General features: G+C 44.4%; 1 protein-coding gene across 1 annotated transcript in view; it reads left to right on the forward strand.

Moving 5' to 3' along the window:
• Positions 1–638: 638 nt before the first annotated feature.
• DNAH6 (dynein axonemal heavy chain 6) overlaps positions 639–26791 on the forward strand; it is a 192411-nt gene continuing 166258 nt past the window's right edge. Inside the window, exons 1-11 of the mRNA XM_084627883.1 lie at positions 639–720; positions 3618–3869; positions 5071–5262; positions 6146–6405; positions 8498–8765; positions 9012–9146; positions 9235–9358; positions 11355–11499; positions 15872–16040; positions 22910–23026; positions 26567–26767. Coding sequence (XP_084484009.1) covers positions 3624–3869; positions 5071–5262; positions 6146–6405; positions 8498–8765; positions 9012–9146; positions 9235–9358; positions 11355–11499; positions 15872–16040; positions 22910–23026; positions 26567–26767 — 1857 coding nt within the window. The 5' untranslated portion in view covers positions 639–720; positions 3618–3623. The remainder of the gene's footprint in view (positions 721–3617; positions 3870–5070; positions 5263–6145; positions 6406–8497; positions 8766–9011; positions 9147–9234; positions 9359–11354; positions 11500–15871; positions 16041–22909; positions 23027–26566; positions 26768–26791) is intronic.

The following is a 26791-nucleotide window of genomic DNA, read 5'->3' on the forward strand; positions in this document are numbered from 1 at the left end:
GGTGGTGTTAAAGTCCCCTCCCAGGACTAGGCACTCGTGAGAATCTAGGGTGCCGAGGAAATCGGACACCCGCTGATAGATGTTTTCTAAGAACTTCCGTAATGCATTTCGCAGCTCACCGGGGGGGGGGGGGGGGGGTTGCGAGTTCCAGTTTGTTCTCTGGTGGGGCTCCTGCAAGGCCAGGGTTTGCAAAGCATCCACGCGCCTCCTGGGGCAGCTAGGAGCCCACAAGAGCCTCTAGGCAGGTTGGGCAGCGACCTCACCAGACCCCCCTGGCTCCAACTTGGGGGCCTACAGACCTTTACAAGCTGGCCCGGCCTGGCCCTGCTCCAGCAGCCCCCATGTGCTGGGGCCCCGCCCAGGGCTGCAGAGAGCCCGCTGCCCGGAGCGGCCCCTGCTAGCGGTGGGGTGAGCCGGGGGCCCCAGCCTGTATGCAAATGGCCTACCTAATACATGCAAATATCGCCCCCGTTCTGCCAACACACGCCTCGGTTAGGTCAAGGAGCGGCTCGGGGGGCGCGCGCTGGGCAGGCGGTTGGACCCCCCGCAGCGCGCTCCGGGACGCGTGGCCCCCATTGGTTGAGGCGAACGCGCTTCCGTTACCGTGGAGATCATTCGCCCCGCCTCGGCCTGCGTGGCGGCAGCCGGGGCTAAAGCGTCGGGGCTGTTGCCGGGCGACAGGGCGCTCGCTGGGCCGGGAGCTGAGAGTCTGGGGAGAGAGTGAGTGAAATGCCGCCTGGGGATCCCCCTGGCCGCCCCCCGCCCCGGACCCCTGGGGACCCGCCCTTGCCTCCCCCCGCCCCGGACCCCTGGGGACCCCCCCTGGCCGCCCCCCGGCCGGGACCCCCCCTTGCCTCCCCCCGCCGGGACCCCTTGTGGCCCCCCTAAATCCCCCCAGCTGGGACCCCCTGGGGACACCCCTTGCCTCCCTCCGGCCAGGACCGTCTTGCATCCCTCCACCCCCCGCTAGGGACCCTCCCTGCAAACCCCCTTGCATTCCCCGGTGGGACCCCCACGTGCATCCCCCACCCGGCTGGGACCTCCCTGGGACACTCCTGTATTCCCCCCACCCGGGACACCCCCTGCATCCCCCGACCGGGACCCCCAGTTGGGACCCCACCTGCATCCTCCCACCTCCTGGCTGGGACGCCCCCCCCTGCATCCCTCTGGCAAGGACCCTCCCTCTATCCCCCCACCCGAGACCCTCCTGCATTCGCCTGCCCAAGTAGCTAAACAATATTTGGGGTCTTGCTGGGTTGTTTCCAAGAGGAGGAGAAATTGATTATATGAAGCAGGTATTGCTTCAGTGCAAACCTGTGTATTTACAAAGAACGTACATGAAGTCCAAGTTTTTGATCACAGTAGGAAAAAACAATAGCCAGGCGTTTCCTTGCTCACAATTTCCAAGCCTGCCTCTCTAGCAAGTCCTGTGCCCCCCAGGAGCTCTGTCCCTAGGCTACCTCTGAGGGTTTCTCTCACAGCTGCTTCTCTCATTGTCTGGTGGCTTTCTGCCCCTCTCATGCACACAGCCTGTCAAACAATCCATGTGCCTCCATGGATTCACCAGTCCCAGGGAAACCCCTCAGACCATGCAGCTTAACCTTACTCAGCTTCTCCATGCAGCTCCTTGGGCAGTAGCTCCTATTGACTCCAGCTATTTTTCACTATAAATGGGCTTAATTGCTCCTCCCATTTAGCATAAAAGAAGGATGGTTAGTACACCCATCAATTTTAACCGGGTCTGTGATTCATGGAAGCCATTAACACCTTCTTCCAGCATAGCATCATTATTATTACTGGTATAATGCTACAGGTGTGCATGGTGCTTCATTCTGTATAATCCCCATACCAGGTAGGTGGTAAATCCTGCATTTCAAGAGGATCATACCTTTCCTCTTCCTCCTCTGCTCTATCTGAACAAAGAAGAGAAGTTTCCAGTACTTGCAGAAGAGAAAGTTAAGGTGGAATTCCTGGATTCTGGTTTTGCTGCAGCTATTCCCAGCAGAAAATGAACAGCTGCCACTCTTAATACAGTTCTCTTTAATGAGCATTAATATATTGGGGGTGGGAGAGGAGTAAAGAAAACTTCCCTCCACTACTAGAGGGGAAGAATTTGAAATTTTGCCAAGATAGGACATCTCTTGTTATAGTGAAACTGATTTATAAATTGCTATGTATTTCTCCTGAAGGATAATAGTGAAGAATTGAAATCCGACTCTTCTTCTCCCTTAGTTTTAACTTTTAAAATAAATTTGTAGGGTTGCCAGTTCTTGTGCTGTCTCCACTCTGGTAAAATCCATGGAAAACAGAACAATTTGAATTGGCGTAGTACTGGGGTTCTTAACTGTGTCACATTTGCAGTTCCAAAACCATAGACACTTTTCTCTTTCCACCTCATTTCTTTTGTGTCCATATTTTAGATCTCTTGAAGCTGGTTGGGTGGAGTGCTGGAAGTGGGACAAAGTATGTGGTCTGAGGGAGTGGAAAAAATGCTGTTTGATTTATGCTCTCCCCCTCACACCTCTATGGAACTGATGGGTGGTGAGGAGGTTACACCAAAAACAGTGCCCCCGAATGCATAGAGCCCTGCAAATCTGCGATATCTGCTTTATACCCACAGGCAATGTTTGCGGATCGCAGATCAGATGCAGATACAAATTTTGTATTTGCACAGGGCTCTATGAATGCATTCCAGCTCCATTCAGTTCCCTCTGGGGTCTTGGCAGCCACAGCTCCTGCAGCAAGGGAGTTTGAGTGAGTTAATACCAGTTAGTTGCCGGCAATGACTCATTAATTTATTTATGTAATCCCTGTTGAGGTTTGGGTAGGAGAGAAAGATCATGTTGCCATGTCCTTAGTCTTGTTCCTCCTCTTGTCCAACACCTCCCCACCATCAGATCCTAATATCTGTGGACCTGCCAAAGGTGGTCTTCTGGTGAACCAGGAGATAAATAATGTAGGAGTGGCTGTCTGCCCCTCAACCCCCCTGCCCTTGATTTTCTTGAGGAGGAAAGGGGAGGCTCTTAATAGTTACATCATTTAATTAGAATAATTCCAAGAGTCCTATACAAATGTATCTGACTGATAAAGAAGAGGAAAGATTTGGAGAGGAAGAAAATTGTAAATTAGAGGTACATGTAGCTCCTCCACTTTCTGACAACTCTCCCTTTTCCTCCTGAAACTATTGGATATGTCTTTCAGCTAAACACATTCTCAAAATGCTTTAGAGACTAACCAATTTATTAGAGCATAAGCTTTCGTGAGCTACAGCTCTGAGGAAGTGAGCTGTAGCTCACGAAAGCTTATGCTCTAATAAATTGGTTAGTCTCTAAGGTGCCACAAGTCCTCCTTTTCTTTTTGCGAATACAGACTAACACGGCTGCTACTCTGAAACCTGTCAAAATGCTTTGACGCTCACTCACTGCTGTTGTATGTAATCTAACGACCAGGTTAGTATCTGCCCTATTATTTTAATATAGTTTGTTGCAGTAATTTTTCTTTTTTCTTTCACATAGTTGGTTAATATCTGGGCATTTTAAATTCTACAACAAAATGGATTTAGATTTGTAATACCCTCCTTTGTTTTACTTTAAAAATTATGTATGTTTAATTTTTAGGTAACTATGTCTAAGAAGCTGTCGTTGCCTTCTTTAACTACCTCATCATCCACTGTAAATGGCAGAAACAATGAATGTACAAGTGCAGAACTTCCCACTTCAATCACTAATACTAGTAAACTGAGGGAAAGACTAATTTGTATGGCTCCAAAACAGATAGCAGCAAATCCTCAAGGTCTTAAATTCATACACAGCACAAAATCGCAAGAAAGAACAAGAAAGAGACAGCAAGCCATAAAACTGGAACCTTTGGTATGTTTAAGAGAAATATGATTTTTAAACTGATCTGTAAATGGGAGCTATTATATTTACAGTATAATAAAATTTTGTCCCACAGTCATTAACTGTAGTAAGATGTATATGCCAATTCTTCTAAAAAACTAGAAATGCAGGGCCAGATTCTCAGCTGATGCAAACTGTTGTAGCTTAACTGAAGTCACTGGCACTGTAGTGATTTACACCAGCTGAGGCTCTGGCCTGCAGTTTTTTGTATATGTAATATTAAGTAATACATGAAAGCTTTCTTTAGTCTTTTTTTTTTTTAAAGAATATCTTCAACTAATTAAAATGTTGATTAGCAAAGGTGTTTTCAGTCCAAGTTTATATACTGAGAGGAAGAACCAGAACACCAGAAAAACTTGATTTCCACACAGTTCCCATTTGGTGTTGCAGGCAGAGGAACATTGTGACATCATAGGTAACTCTGCCAGTTATCACTCACTCACTCCAGTTCAATTGCATACTTCAACTCCGTTGTTTGAGTCAGCAAACGAAACTGCAGGTCAGGACTGAGGTGCTTGGACTGAGTTGGTGCACACAGGGGGCTCTGCTTCTGGTCAGGAGCTCTATAGGTTGAATAGGTATGAGGCTGCAGATTTGTTTCATGGCTCCCTCCACACTATACCTGGCTCAGGCAAGATCATTTACGTTTGCCCAGTCAGAAGTTCTAGTTCATCTAAACTGTGCCTGTTTGGGGCTGCAGTGAAACTCTTCTGCCTACAGCAGAAAACGGGCAGTCAAGGGGAGAGATGGCCAAGACAAGCAGCAGTTTTAGGGTTAGGGTCTAAAGGTACAGTTAGGGATACTGGAGGATATGAATGCTGACTGGCTAAGTTACTTCTCTTGTCACAGTGGTACTTCTCAGACTCCTCTGCCTCCAGCACCAAATTGATACCATTAAGGGGAAGTTGTTATTGAGATGAAGTTGATAAAACAATGAAGAGGAGGAGTAGTTTAGCTGAATTAACAATAAATTTTAGCTTTAGTGTCAATATCCTGGAACATTGCACGTCCAGGGATAGAAACTACGTTCCTGCCATTTCTACCACCTGCCAGCTCAGGAGCGAAGCATGCAACTCTTTGATATAAGACTATGCAATTTTACTTTTGTATTCCTTTCCTTCAAATTAATCATTAACTTCCTCTATTTTTTTATATTTTTTCCTCCCCCAAGCCTGTGCTAAAGGTATATCAGCATCAGAAACAGCCTGAATACATATATCAAAAGAACAGAGAGCGTTTATTAGCTTGTGGATTACTACAGCCTTCTCCCTCAGCAGATAAAAGAAAATGGTCTGCTTCCATGGAACCAATGGCATCCTATGTTCCTTTAGTTGAGCTTCCAGAGCATGTAAGAGAAAAGCAGGTATTGAATAGTGACCCTAATCATTAGCTGTTATGGACCCCCGCTCCTGTACTTCTCATTCTGTTGAAATCAGTGGGGTTTCTGTGTAAGGAAGAAATGCAGCCTTTTAACATGAGATAATTACATTGGCCCAGATTGATCCTTTCAGAGAAATCTGTGGAAGATAGCCTCAGGGAATGTGAGACAAACTTTCCTTTGAAGGAGCTGAGACCCTGTGGAGTTTGAAAAGGTGAGGGCTCCCAACCCCACAGGTCTGCAGGGAAGACACCTCTGCTCTTCCCTCCCCCATCCCACTTCCAGAACCTGCAAAGGTAGGAACTGCCTGCCTTTAGCCAGGGGAATCTGTCTGACCCACAAGGAGCAGTGTCATGGAGCTTGGCCAGTCCCATGTTATGATTCCACTGCCCTTCATTGTACTCCCAGAATTCCATGGAGTCCTAGTGATCTTTTAGCTTTTGATATTACTTGAAAACTCAAGAAAGGGTGATCACTTCTGGCCAGTCTTCATCAGGATGAAAAGAACCGGTATATAGAACAGTGCTAGTAAGGTAGAGGCAGCAAACTCTGAAGAAAGCTTTAACAATGAGAAAAAAATACTTGTATTTCTTCTGTTCATGGCTTTGCCCTTACAAGATTCTTTATTGAGAGCTATATCCGACAATAGCCTGTATATTCCTTTTCTTAATGGGTTGCTTCCTTCTTTTCTTTCCCCCCAAATTCATTTCCCTAGGCTCTGATTTTATATTTAAATATTAATTTTGCAATTGGTAATATCCTTGAATTAAGAAAATTATAAAAGGGCATTGTCATGACATAAGGATATTTTGCCATGTCTGATGTATTTTTTCTGTAAACTGATATCTAATTTTGCTTTTATTTTAAGGGACAGCAGCAAAGCCCCAGTAAGGTACTAACTCCTAGTCCTCCCAAACAGCTACGTACTGCTCTAAAGCCAAGTGCCTGTAAATCTTCTGCCTCTCCACCTTCTTATGTTTTTAATGAAACAGAAGATGTAATTAAAGCTAACATTACAGATCCTCTGAAAATTATTAAAATAATATGTGAAAACAAAAATCTTGGATTCCTGTACATGACTCCAGCAGTTCCGAAGTCATCCATTAAATATGATACTTTTAATTTGAAGTGAGTTATTTTTTTCAAGCTATTTATTCAGATTATGCATCGACACTTATTGTTAAACTTTATAACGAGCAGTGTTTATGTATTATACATCTACTTAGTTATGTTTATGTATTATAGTTGTATATACAGTACATATAGTAATATATGTATTATACATGTACTTAGTTATTATAGTTATAACTATAAGCACAAGACAGTTAGCCAGACAATTAATTTTCCCCTTTATATTTTATCATTTAATTCTTTAGAAATAGTTGATATTGGAACTGTTACTTTTTAAGAAAGTTGCTTTATATTTTTAAAATAACTATAATTGGATATAAAGAGAAAGTAAAACTATATTCTTTATAGGTTATCAATATAGCATGAAGTGTGTTATCAGATAAAGAGATGAGCACCTGTTTCAGGAGTGTTGTCAAGCACAAGGCCAAGAAGTGCATATCTAATGACCATCTGGCTGCAGAGTATGATTGATGTATTGGTCCAGATCCTCAGCTGCTGTAAATTGGTATATACCTGCTGAGGATCTGGTCCTTTATCTGGTACCAGTAATATGGTAGATACAAGGAAACCATTAAGGATGAGAACAGCCATCTTGCCACAAATAGTGTCTTCTGTTAATCACAGAGAGGGTACTTCCTCCAGTAAAGCTAATAAAGACACCATGAGTTAGAAGAAATTTCAGGAGGTGCCAGATCATCTGACCAAAGGCAGAAAGATTGAGACAAACAAGCAAAAACAGAGACAGAAGGAGATAGATAAAACAATAGAGGAGAAAGTCGGGTCAAACCACTGTTCTAATGGTAATATTTAATTTCTGGATTCTTTGGCTCCTTGTGCTAACATTACTATGGAGGCAGGCTGCTGAACCTCAGGTGTGAAGGGAGAGCTTTGTATTACTCTGCAGAAATCCTTCTGGCTGATTTTAAAGAATGGTACCGAAAACCTTGGAAAAGGAGTCATGTGCAGTTCTTCTCAGTAGGATGGTGGCTGTGATGCTGAATCTGAACTGAAACATTGATGGATTGTCCTTTAATACTCTGGTCTGAAACTAAAAGATGCTGCACCCTCCCTAACCTCTCACCAGAAGTTGGGAATTAAAAAAAACAAAGAACTCACTAACCTGTGTGCTGCCTAGAGAATTGATGCTAATTTAAGCAAACGTTCTAATTCCAGTTTCAGATCACTGAATCCACAGAATTCTGAGCATGTAAGAATGTACTGAACACAATCTCCATGTGACAAAATCATCTTGGGGCCATATCAAAACATGTCCAGACCAATTGGCAACATTTGTGTAACTCTTTTGATGCCATACTCACTGCTGGCCTAGGTCTTGGGCCATCCATCCCATAAATAAATGCATTGTGGGTGTGCGTTGAACATATGGTGTTACTGTGGCGTTCAGTGTTGTTGAGGCCTTTCTGTGAGGAAATGAGCGTCTTTTGAGTAATGAGTGAATGATGTTGCACTGTTAGTGGCTAAACGGTCATTGGGCTTTGGAAGAGACTAGAGTTAAAGCCGGAGACTACAGAGCTTGCTATCCAGCCAAGCCTCTAGGGCATAATTCATCTCCCACTACACAAGTGGGATTGTGAAGGATGAAATCAACCTCCCTTGTCAGTCTGAATGCGGGGTACAAGGCTGAAAACTAGATGATCTGTGGCTACTTTTCCAGGACTCAGTCGTGCAAGGTGTTGAGCATGCTTTTAGTGTTTTAGCACTTTAGTATATGTTTATGTTAAGCATGTGCATAGCCCCATTAAAGTAAAAGGGACTATTCATTTGATCAAAGTTAAGCACGCATGCTGATTAGTGATGTCATAAGTGCTGCCTTAGCTGCTGCTCTCTCTTTGCCTCTTGGAGAGTTACCCCAGTTTTAAAGTGATGTTACTATGGAGAATGAGGCCTAAAAGTGGGAGCTGAAAAGACAACTGAGAACAGATTTTTGGCTCCTGCTGCAGCTTGTGGCACAATGCAGTCACAAAGCCATCTTGATGGGCCTACCCCCTTAGTTTTTTTTAATAGATTTTACTGGAAATCAGTGAATTCACTTGTATCCTATTAAAATCAACTTTACATTTATTTTTAGAATTGTAAGCTATGACTGCATCAACAAAAATGACTACTACACCATTAGCCAGAAAGCCGTTATCCACACATGTGACGGAGAAGTTGAATTCATGCAGCTAGATCGCTGGGAGCAGGAATATCTGTATCACAAAACATTTACTAAGATTCCCATATTTGCTATCTTTTGCAAACTGAAGTCATTTACAGAGTGGAGGAAAAATGTCCGTGCCAAGAAAATCAATGCGTGCCGTAAAGCTTTGCAGGAGAACTTGTTCATCGTTAATGCTGTACGTATTTGCTAATGATGATATTTCTGAAGGAAGTAGAAAGCTAATGTCATTGCTAAAATATGGATGCATCCTCTCAAATGGAGTTCTGGCCTAATGTATTTTCAACTAGTAGGAATTCTGTACTGTTACCAAACATAAAATCAGATACTAATGTCATGATTTCCAAAAAGTCATAAATCTAAGCCTTTGTTTGGATTTTAATTTGTAAATATCTCTTGATAAACTATTCTTATTATTTGGCAGTCCTTGCGGCCTGCAGTGCTTAATGTTCAAGAAATGTGTTACCAAATCAGTGACATGGGGCTTTGTCGTCTTGAGAGAGGTTACACGTACACGCTGGAGGAATTTAGAAGCACTCAGTTCAAACAACTGGATGAGGTGAACTGTTTTCATTGGTTCCAAGTTCCTTACATATTCTTTTAGAGATTAGGTTTACATGGTTCTTTATGTGTACTATCATTTTCAGGTGGCAAGCCGTCTAGCAGAGTTCAGGGAGCTAGCGAAAAAAGTTGTTAGAAGTGCTTGTCGAACTGCCCTGCTTGAATCTGGATTCATTCCTGATGATTATTTTTATGGATCAGGCAGTGCAGGTATGAAAAGAAACTAAACATTTAGTAAATGACTGCAGGACATGTGGATCTTTACTGTGCATTTTGTCATGTATACCAGGCCACTGAACTGTTTCTTGAAAGAGTCTAGTATTTTCCCCTTAATCTGATAGGCAGGGTGTTACAATTTTGTACATGTATTGTATTGTGGAAAAGGTGCATCTTCCATGTCAATTTATAGTCCATTTGATAATAAATAATGTCTAACAATTCCCATAAGAGGCCACCTCAAAAATTATAATGTTAGCATCCAGCTTTGACTGTTTGGGTTAGGCCTCCATAAAGAATTGAACTTGTGTTCTGCTCAAAATGAGGAGAAACACTGGCTCGTTCTGATCTCCAATGACAGGAAGTTCTATAGCTGAACTTTAACCCCATGAGCCGGAGTCGGCTGACTTTGGCCAGCCACAGCTGTGCTACGGGTCTTTTGTTCCAGTGTAGACATACCCTGAGTGCGCTGTACCACTAAAATATGTGCTTAATTGTAGCATATGAGTAGTCCCATTGAAGTCAATGGGGCTATGGGCATGCTTAAATACTTTACTGGATTGGGGCCTAAATCAAGAAGAGAACCTTAAAAATCAGTCATATACATATTTTCAAATGTGGCCTCCATTAGATTAATGAAGAGTATATGTAAACTGGTAAATGTGCACTCAGGTTTAAAACTTAGGAGTACTAGTAGGCTCATAAGTTTTAAACCCAAATGTGGGTAATTTTTTAAAAAGCAAAAACTATTTTAAAAGGACTACTTGGTTAAATGCTATGCATATTGAGCCAAAACCTCAGCTGATGCAAATCAGTGTCACTCCACTGGCTTCCACAGCATTATACTGGTTTACATGAGTTAAGGATCTTGCCCATACTGTAAAATATTTTTTGTAAAAATTTTTTGTTTACTTGTCTATAATTTATATATTTTAAATTATTTAATTAGAAAAGAATAAGAAGTCTGAAGTACTTGTTGAAATGCTCTCTGTTTGCTGCTGCTGACATTGCTACTTCAGTATGTTTAAGGGATGTTCTTTGGCTTGTCACTGTAAGGTTTTAAATTTAGTGGTGGGGTATGGCAGTTGATTGGATCTCCTTGCTATCTTCTGCTCCTCATTACTTCTGGAGCTGCTTGGGCCCAGTTGTCATAGAGCTACCTGGAAATCTGCAGTGTACATTTAAATATGTATGTTCGCTTTACCTTGTTCGTGTTACCTAAACTAACAGGGAACTGGGGGGAAATACAGGTTTCCAGAAGCCAGTGTAGATGTCTTTGGCTTCTAAAGGGTCGCTTGAGATCCATGTGAATATTTGAGGATCTACAGCAGGGGTTCTCAACCTCTTTCTTTCTGAGCTCCCCCCTGCAACATGCTATAAAAACTCCATGGCCCACCTGTACCACAATAACTGATTTTCTGCATATAAAAGCCAGGAACAGGGCCCTTGTTAAGGGGTAGCAAGCAGGGCAATTGCCCAGCGCCCCACACCACAGGGGGCACCGCAAAGCTAAGTTGCTCAGGCTTCTTCTTCTGTCCGAGGTGGAAGGGCTCAGGGCTCTGGGCTTCAGCCCCATGCGGTGTGGCTTCAGCTTTCTGCCCTGGGCCCCAGCGAGTGTAATGCTGGTCCTGCTTGGCTGCCCCCCTGAAACCTGCTCGCAGCCCCCCAGATGGTCCTGGACCCATGGGTGAGAACCACTGATCTACAGGTTTTGGGAAATGAGCTCTCTGCTTTCTCTGCAGGGGTTGAGAAGAAGGGGGAATTTCCTCTGAATCCTTCCATCGGGGAATTTCTGCGCAGTTTCCCTGGTGGAGTTTCTTGGGTACTGTGCTGTATTTTTTCTTTAGCCCCCATGAAAATGCCCTTTGCTTTTGACACAACTCAGACTGAATTGTTAAGTGATAGTTTTATGTAACTGTAGAATTTTCAGTTACACACGCTGTAGTACTTGCAATATTTTCATTAACATGTTTGCATATCTTCCATACAGAACAGGTCACTATGGCAACTGGATTAGCTGCTTCAAGTCTCTTTCTTGCTCCTCATTATGAAAGAGAACTTTATGGAGAAACAGCTGACAAAATGACCTACACAGAGCAGGCCAACAAAAGATCTCATTGTAGAAGGTTAACATGGTTAGTGTCTGGTGTTTGTAGCAAAAGTTGTTCTTATGCTTTCTCCTCACATAATCTCACAGTAGTTAAAATTATACAATGCAGTGTTCCTTACAAACAATGCACTAGTATATGTTGAACTGATCATAAGCAAATAATAACTGCATACCAGATCAGTTCATCTAATCTTAGGAAGGGCCAAGTATCAAATGCTTCAGTGCATGTTGTTGGTGCTTAATAAATAACATATCAAATAATATAATCATAAGAGCCCGGTTAAAAAAAAGACAAAAAACCTCACAAGGCATCCAGCCAATATTGCAGTGTGGTAAAAAGGGTTGGGGGTGGAAATCTACCCTGATCCCTACAGGCAATCAGCTTAGGTTTCGAAGCATAAAATCTTTTAATATTATTTTAGCTGGTGGCTACATAGTTGTAAAGATTGCTTTGCTTTAGTGCATTACGTTGTATTATGTTGTTCTATGAAACATCATAGAGTCATAGAATCATAGAATATCAGGGTTGGAAGGGACCTCAGGAGGTCATCCCCTCAGGACCAATCCCCAATTAAATCATCCCAGCCAGGGCTTTGTCAAGCCTGACCTTAAAAACTTCTAAGGAAGGAGATTCCACCACCTCCCTAGGTAACGCATTCCAGTGTTTCACATCCTGATAGTGTATTTTACATTACATGTACAAATGTTCTCCACAACTACATTAGCTGGAATTTCCATTTTATCTAGCTGGATGAGATAATTGTATATACTTACTGTAGTATGTCTGCACATAATTATGGTATATGTGCTGCGGGTTTAATCAAGTAATATGTTTCAAAGTGGACATGCAGGATTGGTCAGCATGGTCCCCTGCAGAGAACCATGAGTGGATTTTGTGCTGCAGACCTCATAGCCCTGGAATGGGGTTATGGCAGCTTCAAACCATCATTGTGCCTTCCTCATCCTGGGCTCTTCTAGGGACTGTAATTGAGATATCTCTGAGGTCCTGTCTAATTTACAGCACCTCTCCATGCAGTCCTATGGGCTGCAGCACTGTCTGGAATCTCTACAGTGCTGCTGCTCTGCCTTGACTTGCCCTTCCTGCCCTCAGACATGTCCCTTTGGTGGGACTTGCAACAGGGTCCTAGGGAGATAACTTTATGGCCATCCTCCAGCATGGCTAAGCCAGATGTGCTCCTGGCAAGATATGGGCTTTTAGGGCCCCCTTTACACAATGTAAAAGAACCAGAGCAGAAGTGAAGGTCTCGCCTCATAACTCTCTTTCATGAGTTCAGAGATCTTAAACAAGCAGATTCAAGAGATGGTGAGGAAACTGGCTAGCATCTAAATCTAGCTGCCTAGCACTGGAGTCTCTCCAGTGATCCCCCCCTTCTGGGGACTTCTCTCTAGCTCAGAGTCATAATCTTCCTGGTCTGCTTGTGGGGCAGTGCAGTCATACACTACCCCACATGCAAGGTTTGATACCATACCACAATTTAGGCCTTAGTTTGTAAGTTTTTTGAGGTAGGGGACCATGGGTGAAATCCTTACTGTATTGAAGTCAACAGAAGTTTTGCCATTCACATCAATGGTCCAGTATTGCATCACTTGTCTTTTTATCTGTCTATAAAGTATCTCGCAAATGCTATAAAGTATCTTGCAAATCACTACAAATGATAGTAATAAATGTAATCATTTTAATTTAAACATATTTGTGTCAAAAGATTTTAGCTGGCAAGTTGATGAGTCATAATTGGCAGTAAATAGTGGAAAAACAATGATTTCTGTTATGCCTGTAAAGTCCTCTGTAGTAAAACAGCACTGACATGGGGATCTCTGCAGAACTGGAAAAATATCCGGACGTGTCTATCAGAACATTCAGATTCTCAGGGCCACAGGGCATCAATGTGTGCTCTCTTCTGTCTTGCTTAAAATTAAGTGACTGAAACTTTGAAAAAAATGGTGGAAGGAACAGTTGGGCAAATCTTTACTGCTCTCAAGTTTCTGGGTGCATGAAGTCTGTATTTTCACAGGGATTTGGTGCAGATTTATTGTCTCTAAGCCGTGAGAATTATTTAGGGTGCCTGGAATATTTGAGCAACTTTGATGCTTTCAGTGTAGAGCACCTAGCAAAATTTGGCTCTATACAGCGCTTTATGACAAATTCATAAAAATTTACACTAACTCATTAGAAAGTATAACTGATCATTTTCAGAGTTAAAAGCTATTACCACAGTACAATGTGGCAGATCTTAATGGTCTTCTTCCCCTTGCCAGTGAAGATTAAGTTACCAAGAAAGTTGATTTCAGTGATGATATCAACATGTTTTCTTGGGAGGTGGTATGGAAAACACACCAAGGAAGAGGTCCATATAGTCAGTTTAAGCCAGTAGAAAGATGTGTAGAGAGTTTCCATCTGCTCAGAAAAAGCAACATGAGGTAGGATGTTTGGAAGGGCTTGGGTGTGGCTGTGTTTTAAAAAGAATAAGTTATGGAGGCTAAAATAGAGATATATAATATAAGCTTGTTTTAGCCTTAACTGTGCAGAGGCAATTGCCTGGCTATATAGTAAGGACCTGTCTACATGATGCGTTACTGTAAGCCAGTTGGGGTGTAAATTCTAGTGTGCACCAGCATGTTGCGCACTAACTGGCTTGTGTGGACTCTGCTGATGCACACTAGAAGGTCCCTAGTGTGCACTAACATAATACCGTTTGAAATGGGACTATGTAACAATGCTACATCAAGTTGCTACATTTGAGAGCCATATTAAACCAAAGGAGCTATGTCACAGGTTGCCCTCAGGGGACTACAGGATCGTCATGAAGAGAGAGAGCATGCACTTCCAAAGCAGATATTTGTAAGACAGACAAGTGATTGAATACCTTTCAGTGGCATCATATAATTAATCCTTCTAGATTTCTTCTGACACCCTTCGGGTACTAGGTTCTGCACACTAATAGAGTTGGGGGTTTTTTAGATTATCTTTAATTTACATTTTTGTCCCACCCTCAGTTTTGCTCATTTTGGCCACTTTCCATTCTATTAAAATTGATGATTATGTGTTGTAAGAGAGAGAAATATTAGTGCTATCTTCTCATTTCTTTTCTATAGATAACATGTCCAGCAATCCATTTAAAATTTCTGCCTAGGAGAGAATTATCACTATTTCAGAAAAAAATTATATGATTAACAATCTCATTTTATTGGAGAAAGTTGAGCAACTGCAATTTATGTTTTCATGCATTCATGTTGATACATGTTTATATAAATGAGGCCAGTTTTTGTGCTAACTTTGCAACCTCACTAACTCAATTGGTTTCAAAGTTTCAGCTATTAAAAAAAAAAAAAGGAGCAAACCAAACTTTGATCTTTTAAAATATAAATAAATTGAATAAACAAACTTTTTGTTTGGCACAGTGATCCACCCTGTGCAATTAGGAAGTTTAAAAAAGAAGCAATGAAATGAAATAATTAAGAACTAAAATAATCTAACACACTGAACATCAATATACTTACTGTATGGTAATTAATCATTAGTACTGTAATTTCACTTTTACAATCAAATTATAGAGTTGCTTGACAAAACTAACAATTTTTGTAAATGCCACTTTTAGCATTTATGTCAGTGCTACTCTGTGACTCATTTAATAAGGGGTGATCCTTGAGAAAAAGTTAAGATGTCTTAAGAAGTTAATAAAAAGCCCAGTTATACTGCCTGACTTTGAGAGATTCCTATTTCTTATTATGGCAGAACATCCCTACAGTTGAGGCTCTGCTGCTGAATTCACATAATAAAATTTGTTTCTTGAAGGAACATTCCATTTTTCTAGATGAAACCAAGTTATCACTTATGTAAATACTGCTGGACCAGATTTGCCAGTACATTCCATCAGCTTTGCACTAGTGTGGCGATACAAAACCTAAACCCAGAGCAGCACAAAGCAGCTCCAATGTACTGGTGAATCTGGCTCACCCATCTTTGTCATAAGCTGTTTCGAGTTTAATATGAAATGTGAAGTAATTCAGAGTTTGTTCTATTATTTGTTCTGTAAGTCTATCACAAAACCATCTCTCAAAGTTCTTTTCTTTTGTATATGTATGCATTCTGTGCATATTAGAGTAAAGGTATTTTTCTGCTTTCTGTTGGGGAATTGTTGGCCCAAATCCTGAAATCCTTACTCATTTTTTACTCTGTCTTTACACAGGCAAAAGTTCCAGTAAGGTTAATAGGAATTTTGCCTGAGTAAGGAATGAGTGAGGACTTCAGGAACCAGTCCTTTGAAAGCATAATACACAGTATACCTTTCCATAAAAATCAAACGCTCTCATCACAGAGACTTGTGGTATTCACATAAAGTGACAAAGTATTGTGCTTCCTTCTTCTGTCTCTCAAGCTTTATCCGTCTTGCTGACTACCTAATAGTGAACACTATGCATGTCCTGGCAGTAAAATCAGTCACTACTCTTTTGAGCTACCTTTCTGATAAGTTGAAAAGGACACCTGCTGCAGATGTCATACAGAAGTGGAATACAGAGGAAAAGATTGAAGTCTCTGAAAAAAAGGTAATTTTGTTTCAATGAAAACTAAGGCCAAGTTTTTAAAAAATGAGTGCATAAAATCCCTATAGTCCATAATGAGGCATATAAATAAGTGCTGTGATTTCAAAAGTTCTGAGTACTCAGCAGGACCAATGATTGCAATCTTAGCCTACATGTCTCATATTTTTCTGTTTATAGGTTGGTTTCAAAACAAAGATTAGAGGGAAATTTTTGTTAGGAAAGTTTAAATTCTTGCATTAATCTCATTAATAGGTGAATCTATGCTGATTATCATTTTCTTAGAAGGAGCTTCAACTTGCATTGTCTTGCACTGTTTGTAATGTAGTGCACTGTTACGTGTAATCTATGGCTGCTACAGCACAGTAAAGAAACAAAAATTACACATTTGTAATCCTACTTTCCCTCCCATTTGCAAGCAATATGTGCCAAATGGGCCTTTGCAAATAAACTTATATTTAAATTCCTAGAACTGGAAAAAATCCTGTATATCTGAATTGAGATCTCAGACTTTATATGGGATTTCTCTTCTTCCAGACTTTTTCTTTTGTGCCCCTTTTGCCCTTTAATATATTCACAAATTCTCAGCCTTTGATCTGGTGCCAAGGAGCAAATGCATGCATTTACATGCATATATGGAAGCAAATTTCTGATCTGTAGCAAGGGGTACAAAAATTGCTGCTATTTGACAAGGAACTCTTCTAAGGGTATGTCTACACTACGAAATTAGGTCGAATTTATAGAAGTCGGTTTTTTAGAAATCGCTTTTATATATTCGAGTGTGTGTGTCCCCACAGAAAATGCTCTAAGTGCATTAAGTGCATTAACTCAGCGGAGTGCTTCCACAGTACCAAGGCTAGAGTCAACTTCCGGAGCGTTGCACTGTGGGTAGCTATCCCACAGTTCCCGCAGTCTCCGCTGCCCATTGGAATTCTGGGTTGATATCCCAATGCCTGATGGGGCTAAAACATTGTCGTGCGTGGTTCTGGGTACATATCGTCAGGCCCCCGTTCCCTCCCTCCCCCCGTGAAAGCAAGGGCAGACAATCATTTTGCGCCTTTTTTCCTGAGTTACCTGTGCAGACGCCATACCACGGCAAGCATGGAGCCCGCTCAGGTAACCGTCACCCTATGTCTCCTGGGTGCTGGCAGACGCGGTACGGCATTGCTACACAGGAGCAGCAACCCCTTGCCTTGTGGCAGCAGACGGTACAGTACGACTGGTAGCCGTCATCGTCATGTCTGAGGTGCTCCTGGTCGCCTCTGTGAGGTCGATCAGGAGCGCCTGGGCAGACATGGGCGCAGGGACTAAATTTGGAGTGACTTGAGCAGGTCATTCTCTTTAGTCCTGCAGTCAGTCCTATTGAACCGTCTTATGGTGAGCGGGCAGGCGATACGGACTGCTAGCAGTCGTACTGTACCATCTTCTGCCGAGCAGCCATGAGATGTGGATGGCATGCAGTCCTTCTGCACCGTCTGCTGCCAGCCAAAGATGTAAAAGATAGATGGAGTGGATCAAAACAAGAAATAGACCAGATTTGCTTCCCCCCCTCCCCTGTCTAAGGGACTCATTCTTCTAGATCACACTGCAGTCACTTACAGAGAAGGTGCAGCGAGGTAAATCTAGCCATGTATCAATCAGAGGCCAGGCTAACCTTCTTGTTCCAATAACGACAATAACTTAGGTGCACCATTTCTTATTGGAACCCTCCGTGAAGTCCTGCCTGAAATACTCCTTGATGTAAAGCCACCCCCTTTGTTGATTTTAGCTCCCTGAAGCCAACCCTGTAAGCGCCCCTCCCAGCGTCAGAGCAATGGCAAACAATCGGGCATCTGAGAGTGCTGTCCAGAGCACTCACAATGGAGCACTCTGATGGGGCTAAAACATTGTCGCGGGTGGTTCTGGGTACGTGTCGTCAGGCCCCCGTTCCCTCCCTCCCTCCGTGAAAGCAAGGGCAGACAATCATTTCGCGCCTTTTTTCATGAGTTACCTGTGCAGACACCATACCACGGCAAGCATGGAGCCAGCTCAGGTAACCGTCACCCTATGTCTCCTGGGTGCTGGCAGACGCGGTACGGCTTTGCTGCACAGTAGCAGCAACCCATTGCCTTCTGGCAGCAGACGGTGCAATACGATTGGTAGTCGTCCTCGTCGTGTCCGAGGTGCTCCTGGCCACGTCGGCTGGGAGCGCCTGGGCAGACATGGGCGCAGGGACTAAATTTGGAGTGACTTGACCAGGTCATTCTCTTTAGTCCTGCAGTCCTATTGAACCGTCTTATGGTGAGCGGGCAGGCAATACGGACTGCTAGCAGTTGTACTGTACCATCTTCTGCCAGGCAGGCAAGAGATGAGGATTGCTAGCAGTCGTATTGTACCATCTTATGCCAGGCAGGCAAGAGATGAAGATGGCTAGCAGTCGTACTGTACCATCTTCTGCCAAGCAGCCATGAGATGTGGATGGCATGCAGTCCTTCTGCACCGTCTGCTGCCAGCCAAAGATGTAAAAGATAGATGGAGTGGGTCAGAACAAGAAATAGACCAGATTTGTTTTGTACTCATTTTCCTCCTCCCCTGTCTAGATCACACTGCAGTCACTCACAGAGAAGGTGCAGCGAGGTAAATCTAGCCATGTATCAATCAGAGGCCAGGCTAACCTCCTTGTTCCAATAACAACGATAACTTAGGTGCACCATTTCTTATTGGAACCCTCCGTGCAGTCCTGCCTGAAATACTCCTTGATGTACAGGCACACCCTTTGTTGATTTTAGCTCCCTGAAGCCAACCCTGTAAGCCGTGTCGTCAGTCGCCCCTCCCTCCGTCAGAGCAACGGCAGACAATCGTTCCGCGCCTTTTTTCTGTGCGGACGCCATACCAAGGCAAGCATGGAGGCCACTGAGCTCATTTTGGCAATTAGGAGCACATCAACCACCACACGCATTATCCAGCAGTATATGCAGCACCAGAACATGGCAACGCGATACCGGGCGAGGAGACGACGTCAGCGCGGTCCCGTGAGTGATCAGGACATGGACACAGATTTCTCTGAAAGCATGGGCCCTGACAATGCATGCATCATGGTGCTAATGGGGCAGGTTCATGCTGTGGAACGCCGATTCTGGGCTCGGGAAACAAGCACAGACTGGTGGGACCGCATAGTGTTGCAGGTCTGGGACGATTCCCAGTGGCTGCAAAACTTTCACATGCGTAAGGGCACTTTCATGGAACTTTGTGACTTGCTTTCCCCTGCCCTGAAGCGCATGAATACCAGGATGAGAGCAGCCCTCACAGTTGAGAAGTGAGTGGCGATAGCCCTGTGGAAGCTTGCAACGCCAGACAGCTACCGGTCAGTTGGGAATCAATTTGGAGTGGGCAAATCTACTGTGGGGGCTGCTGTGATGCAAGTAGCTCACGCAATCAAAGATCTGCTGATATCAAGGGTAGTGACCCTGGGAAATGTGCAGGTCATAGTGGATGGCTTTGCTGCAATGGGATTCCCTAACTGTGGTGGGGCTATAGACGGAACCCATATCCCTATCTTGGCACCGGAGCACCAAGCCGCCGAGTACATAAACCACAAGGGGTACTTTTCGATAGTGCTGCAAGCTCTGGTGGATCACAAGGGACGTTTCACCAACATCAACGTGGGATGGCCGGGAAAGGTGCATGATGCTCGCATCTTCAGGAACTCTGGTCTGTTTCAAAAGCTGCAGGAAGGGACTTTATTCCCAGACCAGAAAATAACTGTTGGGGATGTTGAAATGCCTATATGTATCCTTGGGGACCCAGCCTACCCCTTAATGCCATGGCTCATGAAGCCGTACACAGGCAGCCTGGATAGTAGTCAGGAGCTGTTCAACTACAGGCTGAGCAAGTGCAGAATGGTGGTAGAATGTGCATTTGGACGTTTAAAGGCGCGCTGGCGCAGTTTACTGACTTGGTTAAACCTCAGCGAAACCAATATTCCCACTGTTATTACTGCTTGCTGTGTGCTCCACAATATCTGTGAGAGTAAGGGGGAGACGTTTATGGCGGGGTGGGAGGCTGAGGCAAATCGCCTAGCTGCTGGTTACGCGCAGCCAGACACCAGGGCGGTTAGAAGAGCACAGGAGGGTGCGGTACGCATCAGAGAAGCTTTGAAAACCAGTTTCATGACTGGCCAGGCTACGGTGTGAAAGTTCTGTTTGTTTCTCCTTGATGAAACCCCCCGCCCCTTGGTTCACTCTACTTCCCTGTAAGCTAACCACCCTCCCCTCCTCCCTTTAATCACCACTTGCAGAGGCAATAAAGTCATTGCTGCTTCACAGTCATGCATTCGTTATTCATTCATCACACAAATAGGGAGATGACTACCAAGGTATCCCAGGAGGGGTGGTGGAGGAGGGAAGGAAAATGCCACACAGCACTTTAAGCACAGCACTTTAAAAGTTTACAACTTTAAAATTTATTGAATGACAGCCTTCTTTTTTTGGGGCAATCCTCTGTGGTGGAGTGGCTGGTTGGCCGGAGGCCCCCCCACCGCGTTCTTGGGCGTCTGGGTGTGGAGGCTATGGAACTTGGGGAGGAGGGCGGTTGGTTACAGAGGGGCAGCAGTGGCAGTCTGTGCTCCAGCTGCCTTTGCTGCAGCTCAACCATACACTGGAGCATTCTGGTTTGGTCCTGCAGCAGCCTCAGCATTGAATCCTGCCTCCTCTCATCACGCTGCCGCCACATTTGAGCTTCAGCCCTGTCTTCAGCCCGCCACTTACTCTCTTCAGCCCGCCACTTACTCTCTTCAGCCCTCCACCTCTCCTCCCGGTCATTTTGTGCTTTCCTGCACTCTGACATTATTTGCCTCCACGCATTCGTCTGTGCTCTGTCAGTGTGGGAGGACAGCATGAGCTCGGAGAACATTTCATCGCGAGTGCGTTTTTTTTTCTTTCTAAGCTTCACTAGCCTCTGGGAAGGAGAAGATCCTGTGATCATTGAAACACATGCAGCTGGTGGAGAAAAAAAAAGGGACAGCGGTATTTAAAAAGACACATTTTATAAAACAGTCGCTACACTCTTTCAGGGTAAACCTTGCTGTTAACATTACATACATAGCACATGTGCTTTCGTTACAAGGTCGCATTTTGCCTCCTCCCACCGCGTGACTACCCCCTCAACCTTCCCCCCTCCCTGTGGCTAACAGCGGGGAACATTTCTGTTCAGCCACAGGCAAACAGCCCAGCAGGAACGGGCACCTCTGAGTGTCCCTGAAGAAAAGCACTCTATTTCAACCAGGTGACCATGAATTATATCTCACTCTCCTGAGGATAACACAGAGAGATAAAGAACGGATTTTGGTTGAATGCCAGCAAACATACACTGCAATGCTTTGTTCTACAGTGATTCGCGAGTACGTGTTACTGGCCTGGAGTGGTAAAGTGTCCTACCATGAAGGACGAAATAAGGCTGCCCTCCCCAGAAACCTTTTGCAAAGGCTTTAGGACCTACATCTAGGAGAACCGCAAATGCCAGGGCAAAGTAATCCTTTCACATGTTTGCTTTTAAACCATGTATAGCATTTTAAAAGGTACACTCACCAGAGGTCCCTTCTCCGCCTGCTGGGTCCAGGAGGCAGCCTTGGGTGGGTTCGGGGGGTACTGGCTCCAGGTCTAGGGTGAGAAACAGTTCCTGGCTGTCGGGAAAACCGGTTTCTCTGCTTGCTTGCTGTGAGCTATCTACAACCTCCTCCTCATCATCATCTTCTTCGTCCCCAAAACCTGCTTCCGTATTGCCTCCATCTCCATTGAAGGAGTCAAACAACACGGCTGGGGTAGTGGTGGCTGAACCCCCTAAAATGGCATGCAGCTCATCATAGAAGCGGCATGTTTGGGGCTCTGACCCAGAGCGGCTGTTCGCCTCTCTGGTTTTCTGGTAGGCTTGCCTCAGCTCCTTCAGTTTCACGCGGCACTGCTTCGGGTCCCTGTTATGGCCTCTGTCCTTCATGCCCTGGGAGATTTTGACAAAGGTTTTGGCATTTCGAAAACTGGAACGGAGTTCTGATAGCAAGGATTCCTCTCCCCAAACAGCGATCAGATCCCGTACTTCCCGTTCGGTCCATGCTGGAGCTCTTTTGCGATTCTGGGACTCCATCATGGTCACCTCTGCTGATGAGCTCTGCATGGTCACCTGCAGCTTGCCACGCTGGCCAAAGAGGAAATGAGATTCAAAAGTTTGCGGTTCTTTTCCTGTCTACCTGGCCAGTGCATCTGAGTTGAGAGTGCTGTCCAGAGCGGTCAGAATGGAGCACTCTGGGATAGCTCCCAGAGGCCAATACCATCTAATTGTGTCCACAGTACCCCAAATTCGAGCCAGGAACGTCGATTTAAGTGCTAATCCACTTGTCAGGGGTGGAGTAAGGAAATCGATTTTAAGAGCCCTTTAAGTCGAAATAAAGGGCTTCACTGTGTGGACGGGTGCAGGTTTAAATCGATTTAACGTTGCTAAATTCGACCTAAAGTCCTAGTGTAGACCAGGGCTAAGGGCTTGATTCTGATCTTACTTACCACAGTTTTACACTGTTGTAATTCTATTGACTTTGACAGAGTTAATCTTTATTATACCCAATTTAATTGAGATCAGAAGAATCTGTCTTTGCAAGTTTGTTCACAAAGAGTTTAGGGCCTAGTTTGGCTCCCGTTGAAGTACCAGAAATTTTGCCATTGATTTCAGTGAATCCAGGATTGACCCCTGACATTTATTTGTTTTATCAAACTTTTTCATTCTTCTTTTGTCTGCTTAAAAGAAATGTGCAGCATCATAGAGAAAAAGTGATGTTTATTTTTCACCCAAGATTTTTAAAAATTTCCTGATCTTTTGAAATTTGTATTGTTTTGGTTTCATTGTTTCAGGCTGTGTCAGGGACTGCAGGGCAGGATGAAGAGGAATCATTTCTGCCCATGTTTCTTACAGAGTTAATTTTGGAGATCCATGCATTGTTGTTTGCACCATCTTTGGATGACTTCCAGGTCTGTTGTAAGAAAGATTTATCTTTTAGTTGCATGTTTTAATCAGTTTCACTGAACAGAAATGTCAGGATTGTGGGCCAGATTCACTGGTATGCCCTGCTTGTTTTTATGGAGTCCAGAGACACACAGCAGCTGCAAATCTTGTTTCACTGCCTGGTCACTAGAGTGGTGCAAAATAGCCATAGCATCCTAGTGATCCCTGTATGTTCGGTAGTGATCAATGGCTCCATGTCTAGTTGGTAGCCGGTATTAAGTGGAGTGCCCCAAGGGTCAGTCCTCGGACCGGTTTTGTTCAATATCTTCCTTAATGATCTGGAGGATGGTGTGGATTGCACCGTCAGCAAGTTTGCAGATGACACTAAACTGGGAGGAGAGGTAGATACGCTGGAGTGTAGGGATAGGATACAGAGGGCCCTAGACAAATTTAGAGGATTGGGCCAAAAGAAATCTGATGAGGTTCAACAAGGACAAGTGCAGAGTCCTGCACTTAGGACGGAAGAATCCCATGCACCGCTACAGACTAGGGACCGAATGGCTCGGCAGCAGTTCTGCAGAAAAGGACCTAGGGATTACAGTGGACAAGAAGCTGGATATGAGTCAACAGTGTGCCGTTGTTGCCAAGAAGGCCAATGGCAATTTGGGCTGTATAAGTAGGGGCATTGCCAGCAGATGGAGGGACGTGATCGTTCCCCTCTATTCGACATTGGTGAGGCCTCATCTGGAGTATTGTGTCCAGCTTTGGGCCCCACACCACAAGAAGGATGTGGAAAAATTGGAAAGAGTCCAGCGGAGGGCAACAAAAAATGATTAGGGGACTGGAACACATGACTTATGAGGAGAGGCTGAGGGAACTGGGATTGTTTAGTCTGCAGACGAGAAGAATGAGGGGGGATTTGATAGCTGCTTTCAACTACCTGAAAGGGGTTCCAAAGAGGATGGATCTATCATAGAATCATAGAATATCAGGGTTGGAAGGGACCCCAGAAGGTCATCTAGTCCAACCCCCTGCTCGAAGCAGGACCAATTCCCAGTTAAATCATCCCAGCCAGGGCTTTGTCAAGCCTGACCTTAAAAACCTCTAAGGAAGGAGATTCTACCACCTCCCTAGGTAACGCATTCCAGTGTTTCACCACCCTCTTAGTGAAAAAGTTTTTCCTAATATCCAATCTAAACCTCCCCCACTGCAACTTGAGACCATTACTCCTCGTTCTGTCATCTGCTACCATTGAGAACAGTCTAGAGCCATCCTCTTTGGAACCCCCTTTCAGGTAGTTGAAAGCAGCTATCAAATCCCCCCTCATTCTTCTCTTCTGCAGGCTAAACAATCCCAGCTCCCTCAGCCTCTCCTCATAAGTCATGTGTTCCAGACCCCTAATCATTTTTGTTGCCCTTCGCTGGACTCTCTCCAATTTATCCACATCCTTCTTGTAGTGTGGGGCCCAAAACTGGACACAGTACTCCAGATGAGGCCTCACCAATGTCGAATAGAGGGGAACGATCGCGTCCCTCGATCTGCTCGCTATGCCCCTACTTATACATCCCAAAATGCCATTGGCCTTCTTGGCAACAACGGCACACTGCTGACTCATATCCAGCTTCTCGTCCACTGTCACCCCTAGGTCCTTTTCCGCAGAACTGCTGCCGAGCCATTCTGTCCCTAGTCTGTAGCTGTGCATTGGGTTCTTCCGTCCTAAGTGCAGGACCCTGCACTTATCCTTATTGAACCTCATCAGATTTCTTTTGGCCCAATCCTCCAATTTGTCTAGGTCCTTCTGTATCCTATCCCTCCCCTCCAGCGTATCTACCACTCCTCCCAGTTTAGTATCATCCGCAAATTTGCTGAGAGTGCAATCCACACCATCCTCCAGATCATTTATGAAGATATTGAACAAAACCGGCCCCAGGACCGACCCTTGGGGCACTCCACTTGATACCGGCTACCAACTAGACATGGAGCCATTGATCACTACCCGTTGAGCCCGACAATCGAGCCAGCTTTCTACCCACCTTTATAGTGCATTCATCCAGCCCATACTTCCTTAACTTGCTGACAAGAATACTGTGGGAGACCGTGTCAAAAGCTTTGCTAAAGTCAAGAAACAATACATCCACTGCTTTCCCTTCATCCACAGAACCAGTAATCTCATCATAAAAGGCGATTAGATTAGTCAGGCATGACCTTCCCTTGGTGAATCCATGCTGGCTGTTCCTGATCACTTTCCTCTCATGCAAGTGCTTCAGGATTGATTCTTTGAGGACCTGCTCCATGATTTTTCCAGGGACTGAAGTGAGGCTGACTGGCCTGTAGTTCCCAGGATCCTCCTTCTTCCCTTTTTTAAAGATTGGCACTACATTAGCCTTTTTCCAGTCATCCGGGACTTCCCCGGTTCGCCACGAGTTTTCAAAGATCTAGACTGTTCTCGGTAGTTGCAGATGACAGAATGAGGAATAATGGTCTCAAGCTGCAGTGGGGGAGGTTTAGGTTGGATATTAGGAAAAACTTTTTCACTAGGAGGGTGGTGAAGCACTGGAATGCGTCACCTAGGGAGGTGGTGGAATCTCCTTCCTTAGAAGTTTTTAAGGTCAGGCTTGACAAAGCCCTGGCTGGGATGATTTAACTGGGAATTGGTCCTGCTTTGAGCAGGGGGTTGGACTAGATGACCTTCTGGGGTCCCTTCCAACCCTGATATTCTATGATTCTATGGTGCTCTCACTATAAAAATGGAACTGATTATGTGCTTTGGATCTCAAAGATACCTGTATGCATTAGGGATTCATCCCACACTCTCAGGTGACATCTCACATTTGTACATACTCTCTACCTGATTGTCTCCCACTGCTGCCCTTTGGAATACAGACTGCTGCCTAATACAGTAACCGCTCAGGGAATGTCTACACCGCAGCTGGGAGCGAGCCTCCCAGCCCAGGTAGACAGACTTGGGCTTGTGGAGCTCACAATAGCGCACTAAAAAGGAGCTGTGTGAACACTGCAGCACTGGCGAAGGCTTGGACCCTGTGGGTAGGATGGGCTTGAACTTGGGTGGCTAGCCCGAGTCTCTGCAAGTGCCTCAACCTGCGCATATCTATTTTTAATGCAGTAGCACAAGCCAGCTACTGCATTAAACTGTCTTCTTGGGCTAACTGAGTCTGCATAGCTTTCTTCAGCTCTTCTTCCACATCCAATGGTGCAACAGTGATATTCTGCATCAATTGTGGCTGGGAACCAGCTCTTCTCTACAAGCAGAGTGTCTTCTGGCTACTACTGTATTTTTTGTTGTGAGGAGTGATGGTTTTCTCTGGGTTCTCCCTGTTTGCTCTCCGTATGAGGCTCCATCTAGTATCTTATCTGGCAAGAGCAGTGCTTAGCATGTTGCCTCTCCACTACTCCCCATTCCTGCTGGTCTGGAAGTGAGACATAATCTGCTGTAGACCTTTGCATACATACAAATGCACTATATTTTGGAAATATTTCACACCTAATTTATTTCACAATTCAGAAGGATTCAAAGGGTGTTAATGATGTTTTCTGTTGTCTAACAGGAACGTATTGCAGATATTATTAATCAGTTTCAGGCAACTGTGTTGTCTGTTGCTAACCTTGTACCTGATCAATACTTTGATGCCTTTACTCGTCCTATTATTAATAACAAAATTGAAGAAAAGACTTGTGGTGAAGGACCAAGTTTATCAACCATGTTTAAAGATGATAAGCATTTGCAAGCTATCATCCAGCAAATAAAGGTACCAAACGGTTTCAATTTTAGA

The sequence above is a fragment of the Lepidochelys olivacea genome, assembly GCF_965140295.1.
Source record: "Lepidochelys olivacea isolate rLepOli2 genome assembly, chromosome: 5".
NCBI lineage: Eukaryota > Metazoa > Chordata > Testudines > Cheloniidae > Lepidochelys > Lepidochelys olivacea.